The sequence below is a fragment of the Mixophyes fleayi genome, chromosome 6 (genome assembly GCF_038048845.1).
Source record: "Mixophyes fleayi isolate aMixFle1 chromosome 6, aMixFle1.hap1, whole genome shotgun sequence".
NCBI classification, from domain to species: domain Eukaryota; kingdom Metazoa; phylum Chordata; class Amphibia; order Anura; family Limnodynastidae; genus Mixophyes; species Mixophyes fleayi.
The window spans coordinates 215,152,308-215,164,400 of NC_134407.1; the positions used below are offsets into that span (position 1 = coordinate 215,152,308).

The window sequence follows — 12,093 nt, forward strand, 5'->3', positions numbered from 1 at the left end:
ACTATGTAGAAATTTAACTGTTATAACTTTGATATACCTCAACAATACCATTCTCTATCCTATCTATCACCCCATTCTAATGAAGTCATCCGACTATAGCTTATAGGAATCTCTAAGGTAACAATTGCAAACCCAAATGTGTTTTACTTATCCGCTATCTGGGCAAGTCTCTCAGAGTTCTCTTCGTCTAGGTAGGCTTGTGCATCTTCTACTTTATTAAAGTCCCGGAACTCTGTGCCCTGGAACAGACGAAGTTTGGCTGGGTAAAGAAGAGCGAACTTCCGTCCTTCCTTAATAAGACGTGTACACACCGGCGTCATTATTTTTCTTGCCCTGGACACCTCCGTAGAGTAGTCCTGGAATAGCAGTAGTTGTTTGTCTTGCCACAGGATTTTCCCTTTTTGCTTTACTGCCGCCCAGATTTTGACCTTATGGATAAAATTCAAACATTTTAAAATGACTATCCGGGGTCTTTTATCCAGGTTGTCTCTAGTCGGGCCCAGTCTGTGTGCTCTTTCGATTTCCATCCCTTTCAAATCCTCTGAAATTCCCAGCAGAGATGGCAGTTCAGATATAATAAATTGAGTTAGGGCTTGGCCTCTAACGGATTCTGGTAATCCAACCAAACGGAGATTGTTGCGGCGCGATCTATTTTCCAAATCATCGATCTTGTTGAACATTTGACTCTGTGTCTTACGTAGCATAGTCACCTCTTGTTTTAAGGTAGAGACATCTTGCATGTTTTCTCCTATGCGCTGTTCATTTGCTACCACTTGTTTTTTTGTAGCAGCAAGTTGTTCTGAAAGTTCTTTTACAGCTTCTGCAAATTTATTCGCTTGCAACTGCAACAACGGTTCCATCGTCTCTCGTATAGCTCTCACCACCTCTGTGTAGGATACCGGCGCCCCTTCCGGATTTGAAGCCATTACTTCTGTTTGTTGTATGTTTTCCGCCGCCGTGACTGTGTCATCATTAGCATCACTGTTTGTTACATTTTTTCCTCGACCTTTAGAGCGCTGCTGTTTAGCCGTTGACGAAGGGGTATTCATATATTTTTCCATCGTTGTCACTGACTATTCAAACTGCCATAGCACCGCTAATTATCCTTGTGGTGAATGGACAGAGACCGTGCCTCCTAGTCTCTTACATAATATACAGACTTTTCCTTTATTACACTTTAATTACACTTTAATTCCAATTTCCAGCTGAATGCCCTGAAGGAAACTGACAGTCATATATTTAGTAAACCCAGATGTAATGGTATTAATAGGGTCGCCACTAGATGGTGCTGTTTACCAATATATTCTTTATTTAGTGCTATGGAATGTGCAGGGGGATAACACTTTAATCTCTGCTTGCTGAACCTCCGTACAAATCTCAAATCTCAGAGCCCAGAGGAGATCTTTCTATATATTTAGAGCTGCAGGGTACACTCACTACTTTCTGCACACACTCCTTTCTCTCTCCCACCTGCAGTTCGATACTTGTTAGTGTCGTTTTCCTTAACGTGACTGTACTCACAATACTGCAGGCTCTCGGGTCTTCACTGTGCTGTTTGGTTTTCTGCCTTTAGTGGTGACCGCTGCCTGTTGCGTGCTGTGTGTTGTGTGATTTATGATGCACACACGGGATCTTTACTTTTTTTTTTCCCCCACTGTTGTTGTTTGCCATGCCCCCCCGACCTCCTAACCTCTCCCAGCAGGCACTGCTCCGGCTCTCCAGCCGGAAATTAAGCTGGAAATGGCGTCCGCGACTTCCGGTCCCGGCCAGCGCAGATCTCATAGGGGATACCCACGTGCGGTTTCTCTTCCCCACTTTTGACCCGGTGAGTACTCGGGTTTTGTATGTCTGTGCGGCTTCTCCCGCTGTTGTTCTCAGGTTTAGGTCCCAGACGCGTCTCCCCTCTCCTGTCCTGCTGTCTGGGTTGTTGCGTCCCACAGATGAGGTAGGGTTAAGCCAGCAAATCTCAATCCCGCGGGGATAGACACAGGCCCGATTTACCCTGCCTTTTATTCAATCTCTCGGCCGGTCCATAAGGTCAGCTCGCTGCGGCGCACAGGCTAAGCTATCTCGGGTCTGTGGCCGGGTGTTACACCAGGTGTCGGGGGATCTAAAAGACACCACTCCGTTCCCTGCTCTCTCTAAGCCCAGAATCTGCTGTGGCAGCAAGTTAATATCTGCTTTTTTGGTGTTTTTTAGGGGGGAAACTGAGGAGCTCTGATGGAACACGTCCTCACTAGATGGCTGCCAGGCCACGCCCCCCCCCCCCTTTTCATCTTTACAGAAGAACCTAAATTAATCCACACGATCCAGATTGGCAAAATAACAAACCATCAGAACGACGGAAACTAAGATCCTCTATGGAGGATCAACTGTGCAGAATGAAATATTGCAAGAAGCAAGGTCTATTTAACAGCTAGGGGGGTTCCCATGCCTCTCACTGGCAGATTAAGAATTTAAGATCTCATTCTTGTAGTGTACAATAAAGTTCATTCCCTGGTGGCTAGTGGACAATACAAACCCAATAATCACAAGTTTCGACAGCAGCTCCAAGTCCTGTTTGGAGCACCCTTGTAGTTTATTTTCCCAGTAACCCCTTCATTTAATTATTTCCTACAAATTTCACACTTTGACTCTTTGGGCCTGATTCATTAAGGAAAGTAAAGCAAAAAAAAAAAAAAAGGAGTAACCTTACACCTTGGCAAAACCATGTTGCATTGGAGGAGGTAGATTTAAACTGTGGGGACAGATGTATAGTTGGGGTAGGACATGTCCTAGATAACATTTACATTTCAGTATAAAAATAAAATGATCAAGTATTTGTGAGCTACATGAAAAACCAGCCAGTATTTAACTTATGTGCAGAATAATAAACTAATTTGCACCCCTTACATTGTAACATGGTCACTGAGAAAATGTAATCCTTATTTTGCCTCAATTTCCTTAATGAATCAGGCCCTTTATCTCCACTATCACACTTTTTCAAACTATATATACTGTACATATTCTCTTACTGGATCCTTGAGGAAAAAAATATCCCAGGGATCCTGTTGGTTCAATATTAACAATATAGATCATTGTCCGCTTTTAACTGTACTCTACTCTAATTCTTCAACAAGTATGATATAGCCGCTGTTATAATCTATTTCTGGAATTCTGTTTTTTTTTCCTGTGTTCCTAGATAAAGCACGTGAAAGTCATACCCATTTATCTGTAAAGAACCTTATATAGACCACATAACAGACTCAATGGACAAGGACAGTCAAGTGACTGAGAGGATATTAAATCTCAACTTTGAGATCATCTACCTGCTGACTGGAGAGGTGAGTTAGTCAGGGAATGTCACAGTGACATCACTTGTATCTATATTAATAAAGCATGTATGTATAATGGTGTTTGTTCAAAACACAGGATTACACAGTTGTGAAGAAGACATCTGGTGAGTGTGTGACACCCAACAGTCGTCTCCGTGTGTCAGGAGGATTGAGCAGGACCCAGAGCCCCATCACGGTGCCTCCACCTCACTCACTGATACATGAGAGAAACAATGACCAGAGGATTCTAGAACTCACCAACAAGATCATTCAGCTGCTGACTGGAGAGGTGACTGCTGGGAATGGGACATTATACAGTAACACCAGGGGATGTGTCTGGGTGATGACTGTATCATTGTGTGTGTCAGGTTCCTATAAGGTGTCAGGATGTCACTGTCTATTTCTCCATGGAGGAGTGGGAGTATTTAGAAGGACACAAGGGTCTGTACAAGGACGTGATGATGGAGAATCACCAGCCCCTCACATCACTGGGTAAGAGGAGACTTCCACTTATTTTAGAGGGCAGAGCAGATTTGATGACCACCAAGGCACACATTATGTGATAATCACATATTGAGAATGTATTCAGTCACTGTGTGTCTCCTATAGATGGATCCAGTGACAGAAATACCCCACAGAGAGGTCCCCATTGTCTTTATTCCCAGGATCGTACAGAGGAAAATTCCAATATCCCACAGGAGTATCAGGTAGATGGAGTTTAGCATCTCGTCAAATAATAAAATGTCAAACTAATTATACACTATATGATCTTTAGAGTATCTGTGTGGGTCATATACACTGATATTCTTCTGTGTTATCTCAATTCATTGGGTATTTTGGGCTATTTAGGCTGAAGACCTGACTGTTATTAAAGTAGAAGATATAAAGGTAGAAGAAGAGACGTATGTGAGGGGTGATCAGCAGTGTAAGGAGGAGGAAATCCCTACAGATATCAGCACAGGTGAGTAATACACACTAAATACAGAAGTCACATATTCTCCTTGTTCAGTCACTACAACAATCTCTTATTCTACACCCTCCTCTGTCTGTACAAACTGATGAGGAAAAGTATCTGCCCAGTGGGGGAGTCAGGATCCATCAGCCCCTATTAGACTCCTGCTCTCCTCACATCGTATCATTGTGCTACCAGCTGCCATGTTCCTCCCTGTAACTACCAGATATGACATTACCCATGATCCTCCCCATGTACTACATTACATTACCCATGATCCTCCCCATGTACTACATTACTCATGATCCTCCCCATGTACTACATTACATTACTCATGATCCTCCCCATGTACTACATTATGTTACTCATGGTCCTCCTCATATACATTACATTACTCATGATCCTCCCCATGTACTACATTACATTACTCATGATCCTCCCCATGTACTACATTACATATGATACTCCCCATGTACTACATTACGTTACTCATGGTCATAATCCTCCCCATGTACTACATTACGTTACTCATGGTCCTCCTCATATACATTACATTACTCATGATCCTCCCCATGTACTACATTACATTACTCATGATCCTCCCCATGTACTACATTACATTACTCATGATCCTCCCCATGTACTGCATTACATTACTCATGATCCTCCCCATGTACTACATTACATATGATACTCCCCATGTACTACATTACGTTACTCATGGTCATAATCCTCCCCATGTACTACATTACGTTACTCATGGTCCTCCTCATATACATTACATTACTCATGATCCTCCCCATGTACTACATTACATTACTCATGATCCTCCCCATGTACTACATTACATTACTCATGATCCTCCCCATGTACTACATTACATTACTCATGATCCTCCCCATGTACTACATTACTCATGATCCTCCCATGTATTGCATTACATTACTCATGATCCTCCCCATGTACTACATTACATTACCCATGATCCTCCCCATGTACTACATTACATTACCCATGATCCTCCCCATGTACTACATTACATTACCCATGACGCTTCCCATATTACTACATTACATTACTCATGATCCTCCCCATGTACTACATTACATTACCCATGATCCTCCCCATGTACTACATTACATTACCCATGACGCTTTCCATGTACTACATTACATTACTCATGATCCTCCCCATGTACTACATTACATTACTCATGATCCTCCCCATGTACTACATTACAATTACTCATGATCTTTCCTAAGAGTGATCTCATGTTATTTTACCCATGATCCTTTCTGATAACTACCATATTATCAACCTAAACATCCCTAAGCACTTATGGTAATAACACCTTTGTAGTTGATTCCCTATACCCAGGGCCGGATTTACCCTAGGCAATTGTCTAGGGCCCAGCGGTCCCCAGAGGGCCCTCCCAGGGCCGGCGGTGAGACCACCCTTTTTAAAAATGGGCCGCTACTTATGGGCCAGTGCTATATGCTTGCCCCCCCCTGGCTAAAGTCTGACAGCCAACCCCTGAAAAGGGGTATATGTTATGCTAAAAAACTTTAGTGCTATGGACTTTTTCAGGGAGGGGGCCCCAAACCAGTGTCTTGCCTAGGGCCCCATGAGGTCTAAATCCAGCTCTGCCTATACCTAGTGGCGGCGTCGGGAGCCATCAGCCCCTATTAGACTCCTGTTCCCTCACATCATATCATTGTGCTACCAGCCAAGAGATCTGACCAGTCTCCTCCCCACACTCTGCTGTTTTTCATACATCTCATTTCAAATTCCCCAACCAAGACAATGGCGGGAGAAGCATGTCACAGGGGCAATCTAGAGGAAACCTGAAGTCCCATTGTCTGAACTTCATAATCCTTCTTAGTGGCAGAGAGAAAGTTTGGAAAAATTACCAACAAATTATATCAATATGTTGATGGGTTTCATGTGAACAATCAAAGCCCTGTGTGGTGCTCTTATGTGTTTATAGTTTTGTGTTTTTAAGCCTTTTGTCACCTAACTATAGAATTACAATACATATTAACTTATCTATAATATTTTAGTTATTCCTCTATAAATATATTATACTCTATATTATTTTACAACATTCAAGACCATACACGTACATAAACTTAATACATTACAGCTTTGAATTTATTAACAGGTTCATTTATATTATGTACATTTTGGAGTACTACAATGTACCTCAATCTAAAAAAAAAAATCACTATTGCAAATATATTTATTTACATACATGTTTTTATTCCCAGCAGATGAATATAACAGTAAGAATACTTTGAAGGGAAATCTGATTTTATCACCAAATTGTGAAGTAGAAAATAATGACGTCCTACAAGATTCTTCAGGAGAAAATCCTATTACCATAAATATACATGAAGTACTTCACAATGCAGATTTATCATCTAAGGAATGTTTTCCTAATACATCAGATAGTGTTACACAAGTTCATACATGTGGTAAACTATTTCCATGCTCTGAATGTAATAAATGTTTTACCAACAGTTCTCATCTTTATAGACATCAGAGAATTCACACTGGTGAGAAGCCATTTTCATGTTCTGAATGTGGGAAATGTTTTGCCTATAAATCAGTTCTTGTTGATCATCGAAAAATTCACACGAAGGAGAAGCCATTTCCATGCTCTGAATGTGGGAAATGTTTTGCACAGAAATCAAATCTTGTTATACATCAAATGCTGCACACAGGAGAAAAACCATTTGTGTGTTCTGAGTGTGGGAAATGTTTTTTGCGGAAATCAGATCTTGTAACACATCAAAGAATTCATACAGGTGAGAAGCTATTTCCATGTCCTCGGTGCGGGAAATGTTTTACATGGCAATCATATCTTGTAAAACATCAGAGAACTCACACTGGTGAGAAACCATATCCATGTAGTGAATGTGGGAAATGTTTTACACAGAAAGCAAGCCTTCGTAATCACCAGACAATTCACATAGACGAGAAGCGATTTCTATGCTCTGAATGTGATAAATGTTTTTTCAGCAGAGCAAATCTTTATAAACATCGGAGAATTCACACCAGCAAGAAGCCATTTTCATGTTCTCAATGTGGGAAATCTTTTAATCATAAATCAGAACTTGTCAGACACCAGAGAGCTCACACAGGTGAGAAGCCATTTTTATGTTCTGACTGTGGGAAATATTTTGCACAGAAATCAAATCTTGTTAAACATCATAAGAAATTTCATACAGATTTAAAAAGATAAAAGGCTGCGAAAAGATCTCATTAACCATTTATTGACTTACGGTATTTTGTATCTGAAATATTGGACCCACTTGCACATTTATGTTGTGTTTTGGGTTTACTGGTACTAGCTTTATGTTTTACTCAAAGCAGAATCACGTGATAAATGGTTTTACCTACAGTGCAAAACTTTATAAATAATAAAGAAATCATACAGGAGAAAAGGCTTCTGTATATTTATTTTTAAGAAAAATTACAAGAAAAAAGGCAAAGTGTGGTCAGCCCTCTGATGTAAGTAGTCCCATGCAGTGTGACTATAAGCCATGCTGTAAGCTCTTATATGTAATCACCAGTGTGAGGAGTAATGATCTCACCTTCAATATGAGGTTTGATACAGACAGATTCTGATGTAATTGTAGGTGGATGGATCTCCATGAGTCAGAGGCACTAGAGAGGAATGGTCATAGTGTATGTTAGCAGTGCTAGTGAATAGAGATTTATGAGGATCATACAGATGAGGTGTCAGGAGGTGCAACTGGAGACAGTGATCTGAAAGGACTGAGCTGGAGGAAACTGGGATATTTCTTTCTATTTAAAGTGTCATCAGTTGTTATATAACCCTGTAGTACTCAAGATTAGTAGGTCATGTATCCAGTATACCGATCATGTGTATGTCTGTGAGCTGCAATTCCTGTACTTAAGGCTTGTTAAGCCTCAGTTATTGGCTGTGTTTCTGCAATTCCATGCAGGTCTGATCACTGATTGAATTATATTCCATCACAAAGGGAATGCTTTTTAGATCAGATGTCAATATACTGATAACAATGTGTCCTGTGTCTGTAAACCAGCATAGTCAGTCTCTTATCCAGTCCAAGACTGATACTCTCTAAGAAATAGCATTATATACATTTCTAACATTCTTTGTTTACTGACTATGGGCCTGATTCATATCTGAACGTAAGTCCATTAGGGTGCTGTATCTTGTGTGAATTTGCTCTGCGCATGTGTCAATACGGAACTTGCACCAAAAAACACAATTCATGTGCGAACGCAAATGACACTTACGGCTTCCTACGACTTCAAGGGTAGAAGAGGGGTGGGAAGGGGCAAACAAATGTAGGCAAAGTACAGTAAGGGTGCGTTAAAGGCCTGCTGAGGGCGTTCCAACATGGATGCAGCTGATTTGCACCATCTACAGGGCAGGTGTAAGTACCGACTGATAGTGATGACAGCCAGTAGATAGCAGAGGACGTGTATGCAAGTAAGAGTGACTATAAAATCGTATTGTGTGTGTGTGTACAGCACATATTAAAAACATCCTAATTTATGTATGTAATGTAAAATATATATATTTTTAAAGCAAATAATTGTATTATTGATTACAGAATTGTGTTCATTTATTTTCTAAAATATTTTTTGTCAAATGCGTTCTTATGCATATCCTGCACTCTGTTCTGTCTGGTAACATATGGAACGGAACGTTTACAGAGAGCGCACTTACACCAAGATTCCAATTGAAATGCATATCGAGATCCGCGCTCACTTGAATACGGGCAGAATTACGCTCACGTTTTTTCCTCTTTTTTTTTTTTTTTTTTAAATACAATTTGCGTTCAAATATAACTCAGACCCTATAGGGCTAATTCTACACTATTTTTGTTATTGATTTTTTTTACATTCGGAAAATGAAAACTATTGAATAATAATAACTGATTTATATCACTTGGGTTGACACATTGATCTATATGAATCTGATCATGCTTAAAACCACATAAATGTCACCTTTATGTATGGCGGATTTGTCCCATAGATTGTAAGCTTGTGAGCAGGGCCCTCTTACCTCTGTCTGTATTACTCAGTATTGTTTTATTACTGTGTTTGTCCCTAATAGAAAAGCGCTATGAATTTGCTGGCGCTATATAAATAAATGTTGATGACTGAGCATCAATTACTTGTTTTCCTTTATTGCTTTGTATTCTAAAATCAACAAAACAAATTGGACAGCGCTAAGCATGGAATAGTATCTAGATTTATTGATAAAACACTATTAAAATATATTGAATAATAAAATATTGCATAATAAAAACTTATGGAGTTAAATTCATAAAGACCTTATAGTTCCTCACAGTCCCATACTGTAACAGGTCTTAATATATGTATGAAATGATCCTGGTATCCAGATATTGTATATCACACCGTTCAGTGTGAAAATTGTTCCCAATTGTTCAAATGCAAGACCCTGGATATATTAGTGCTCTCTCCAGATTGAATATGTAGGAATTAAAGGTTCATCAGAATCCCATGATGTGTAAAGGTTCCGATATATATAAATAACTCAATCCTGACATTCAAATATTGTGTGACACACAGTTCAGTGTAAAGATTGCTCCCATCCAGAGGAAAAAATGTGAAAACAACTACCAATATAGGACACTAAAAATAATCATAATCTCTTAGGCATGAAAAGAGTGATTGCTATGTATAACAGAACCCTCCATAATTTGGGAACAGGTCACAGCATAAACACCAAAAATTAATAATAGGTAACTAGTTGTACTTATCCTTCCCTTCATCCTGCACAAGTAGAAAGAGAGCAAAAACTCAGTCCCGAAATTGGTCTGGTGGTATAGGTCCTTATCCTCCTGGTTGCAGAAAAATTGATTAACCTCTGGGTTGCAAAGATCAAAATAAGTCCACCAAGTATTAGGCTGACGCGTTTCTCAGCTAATCAGCTGTTTAATCAGAGGCACACAGATAATTCAGATCCCAGCATTGTTTATATATGGCAGTAACGGTCACATGATCTCCGCCTACCAATGAGAACTGGGCGGGTAACATTAACTTCATCCACCAATCGCGTATGGTTTCTATCCAGCATTCCGACAATAGCGTTTAAAAGTTTATAAACCAGCTGATATAGCATTAATTACAAGCAAAACATAGTTATTTTCATGATATCAAGTATCTAATCATATAGTTCATGTATAGTCAATATAAATAGAGGAATTCCAAGGATAGTGAGGCCACATATCACATGACCCTCCTTGACCAATAGATGGAGTGTCACAACTATATTGCGTAGCTGCTATTGTTGGTGCAACTCAGAGGAAGGTGCAGAATCTAACGTGCCCCTGGTATTCACCAGGAACTCCTGCAAGGAAGTATGGACTCCGCTGCAGGGACATGCAGGTCGCGGTCCTCCCACGAGTCAACAGCGAGATACAAAGAGGTGTCAGACAGGCCGGGTCGGTAACGTTCTGGTAGTACGAGGTACACGAGGATATCCAGAAGAATAGTGAGACAAGCCAGGTTGATAACCTTCAGGCAGCGCAGTACAAAAGGAGAATCCAAATGGGGTGGTCAAACGGTCCGAGTCAAAAGGTCACAGGCAGCACAAGGATAGTCAGGAACAAATACAGGAGACTGGTACACACAAACGCTGGAGGCAGGAAAACCTGATACTCTGACACTGGTAGGAGTGCCAGAGGATGTTTAAATAGTGAGGTACCCTCAATCAGAATCAGCACTGCAGCGCTGTCATTCCCGGCACCAGGGAGATCCATCCATAGCGTCCCATTGCCTAGCAACGTGGCGCGCTGTGCTGAGGTCGGCGGTCGAAGCCGTAAGTGATGCGTCCGGTTGCTAAGCAACCAGACACGCCGGGCGGAGACCAGCCGACCGTCCCGGAAGGATCGCAGGATGGCGCCTGACAGTACACCCTCCTCTTCTTCCTCCTCCTGTTTGAAGGAATCTTTTAAGAACTCTAGGAGCGTGAAGGTCTTGCTTGTCCACCCATGATCTCTCCTCTGGGCCGTATCCTTTCCAATGGACAAGATATTGCTGTTTGCCATGAAGAATGTGGGAGGCCAAGATCCGATTGACCTCAAATTCTGTTCCAGAAGAGGTTTGTATTGGTGGGGGACGACAGGGAGGTCGAAAGAATTTATTGAGTACCAACGGTCGTAGTAATGAGACATAGAAAGTATTATGACATTTCAGAGGAGGAAGTCTAAATTTAAAGCACACAGAATTAATTACTTGCAGGATGGTGTAAGGGCCAATAAATCGTGGAGCCATCTTCATAGAAGGAACTTTTAGTTTCAGGTCCTGGGTGGATAGCCATACTTGGTCCCCCACTTTTAGGAGGGGAGTGGCCCTACGATGACGTCCTGCAAAGATCTTGTGATGCTGAGTAGCCTTGAGTAAAGCCGTCTTAGTTTTGGCCCAAATGAGGGCAAACTCCAGATAGAGGGTATCTACGGCTGGAACCGGCGAGGAGGACACTGGAAAAGGATCCGGAAAAACAGGATGGCTTCCATAAACAATAAAGAATGGGGAGAATCCTGTGGACTCATGAATGTGTTGGTTATGGGAGAACTCCGCCCAAGGAAGGAATTGAGACCATTTATTCTGATTGTCAGAGGTGAAACAGCGAAGAAACGTCTCAAGATCCTGATTGATTCGCTCCGCCTGTCCGTTGGTTTGGGGATGATACCCCAAAGAGAATTTTAATTCTATATTCAATTTACCGCAAAAGGTTCTCCAGAACCGGAATGTGAATTGGACTCCACGGTCCGAAACGATCTCCTTAGGGCAGCCATGTAA

General features: G+C 41.1%; 1 protein-coding gene across 1 annotated transcript; it reads left to right on the top strand.

The window, feature by feature from the left end:
- The first annotated feature begins 1,149 nt into the window (after positions 1 to 1,149).
- On the top strand, positions 1,150 to 9,430 carry LOC142159936 (uncharacterized). The gene is made up of 7 exons (XM_075214831.1): positions 1,150 to 1,825; positions 2,200 to 2,403; positions 3,182 to 3,323; positions 3,412 to 3,806; positions 3,924 to 4,021; positions 4,164 to 4,275; positions 6,534 to 9,430. The coding sequence occupies exons 4-7, from the start codon at positions 3,722 to 3,724 to the stop codon at positions 7,508 to 7,510; spliced, it is 1,272 nt and encodes a 423-aa protein (XP_075070932.1). The 5' UTR covers positions 1,150 to 1,825; positions 2,200 to 2,403; positions 3,182 to 3,323; positions 3,412 to 3,721; the 3' UTR covers positions 7,511 to 9,430.
- Positions 9,431 to 12,093: the final 2,663 nt, after the last annotated feature.

What these genes read in the sequence shown, in the direction of transcription:
- LOC142159936 (XM_075214831.1), top strand. Translation starts at nt 3,722, where the DNA reads ATGGAGGAGTGGGAGTATTTAGAAGGACACAAGGGTCTGTACAAGGAC. An exon ending in CCAGCCCCTCACATCACTGG is followed by an intron (nt 3,807 to 3,923) that starts GTAAGAGGAGAC and finishes TGTCTCCTATAG; the next exon opens with ATGGATCCAGTGACAGAAAT. An exon ending in ATATCCCACAGGAGTATCAG is followed by an intron (nt 4,022 to 4,163) that starts GTAGATGGAGTT and finishes TGGGCTATTTAG; the next exon opens with GCTGAAGACCTGACTGTTAT.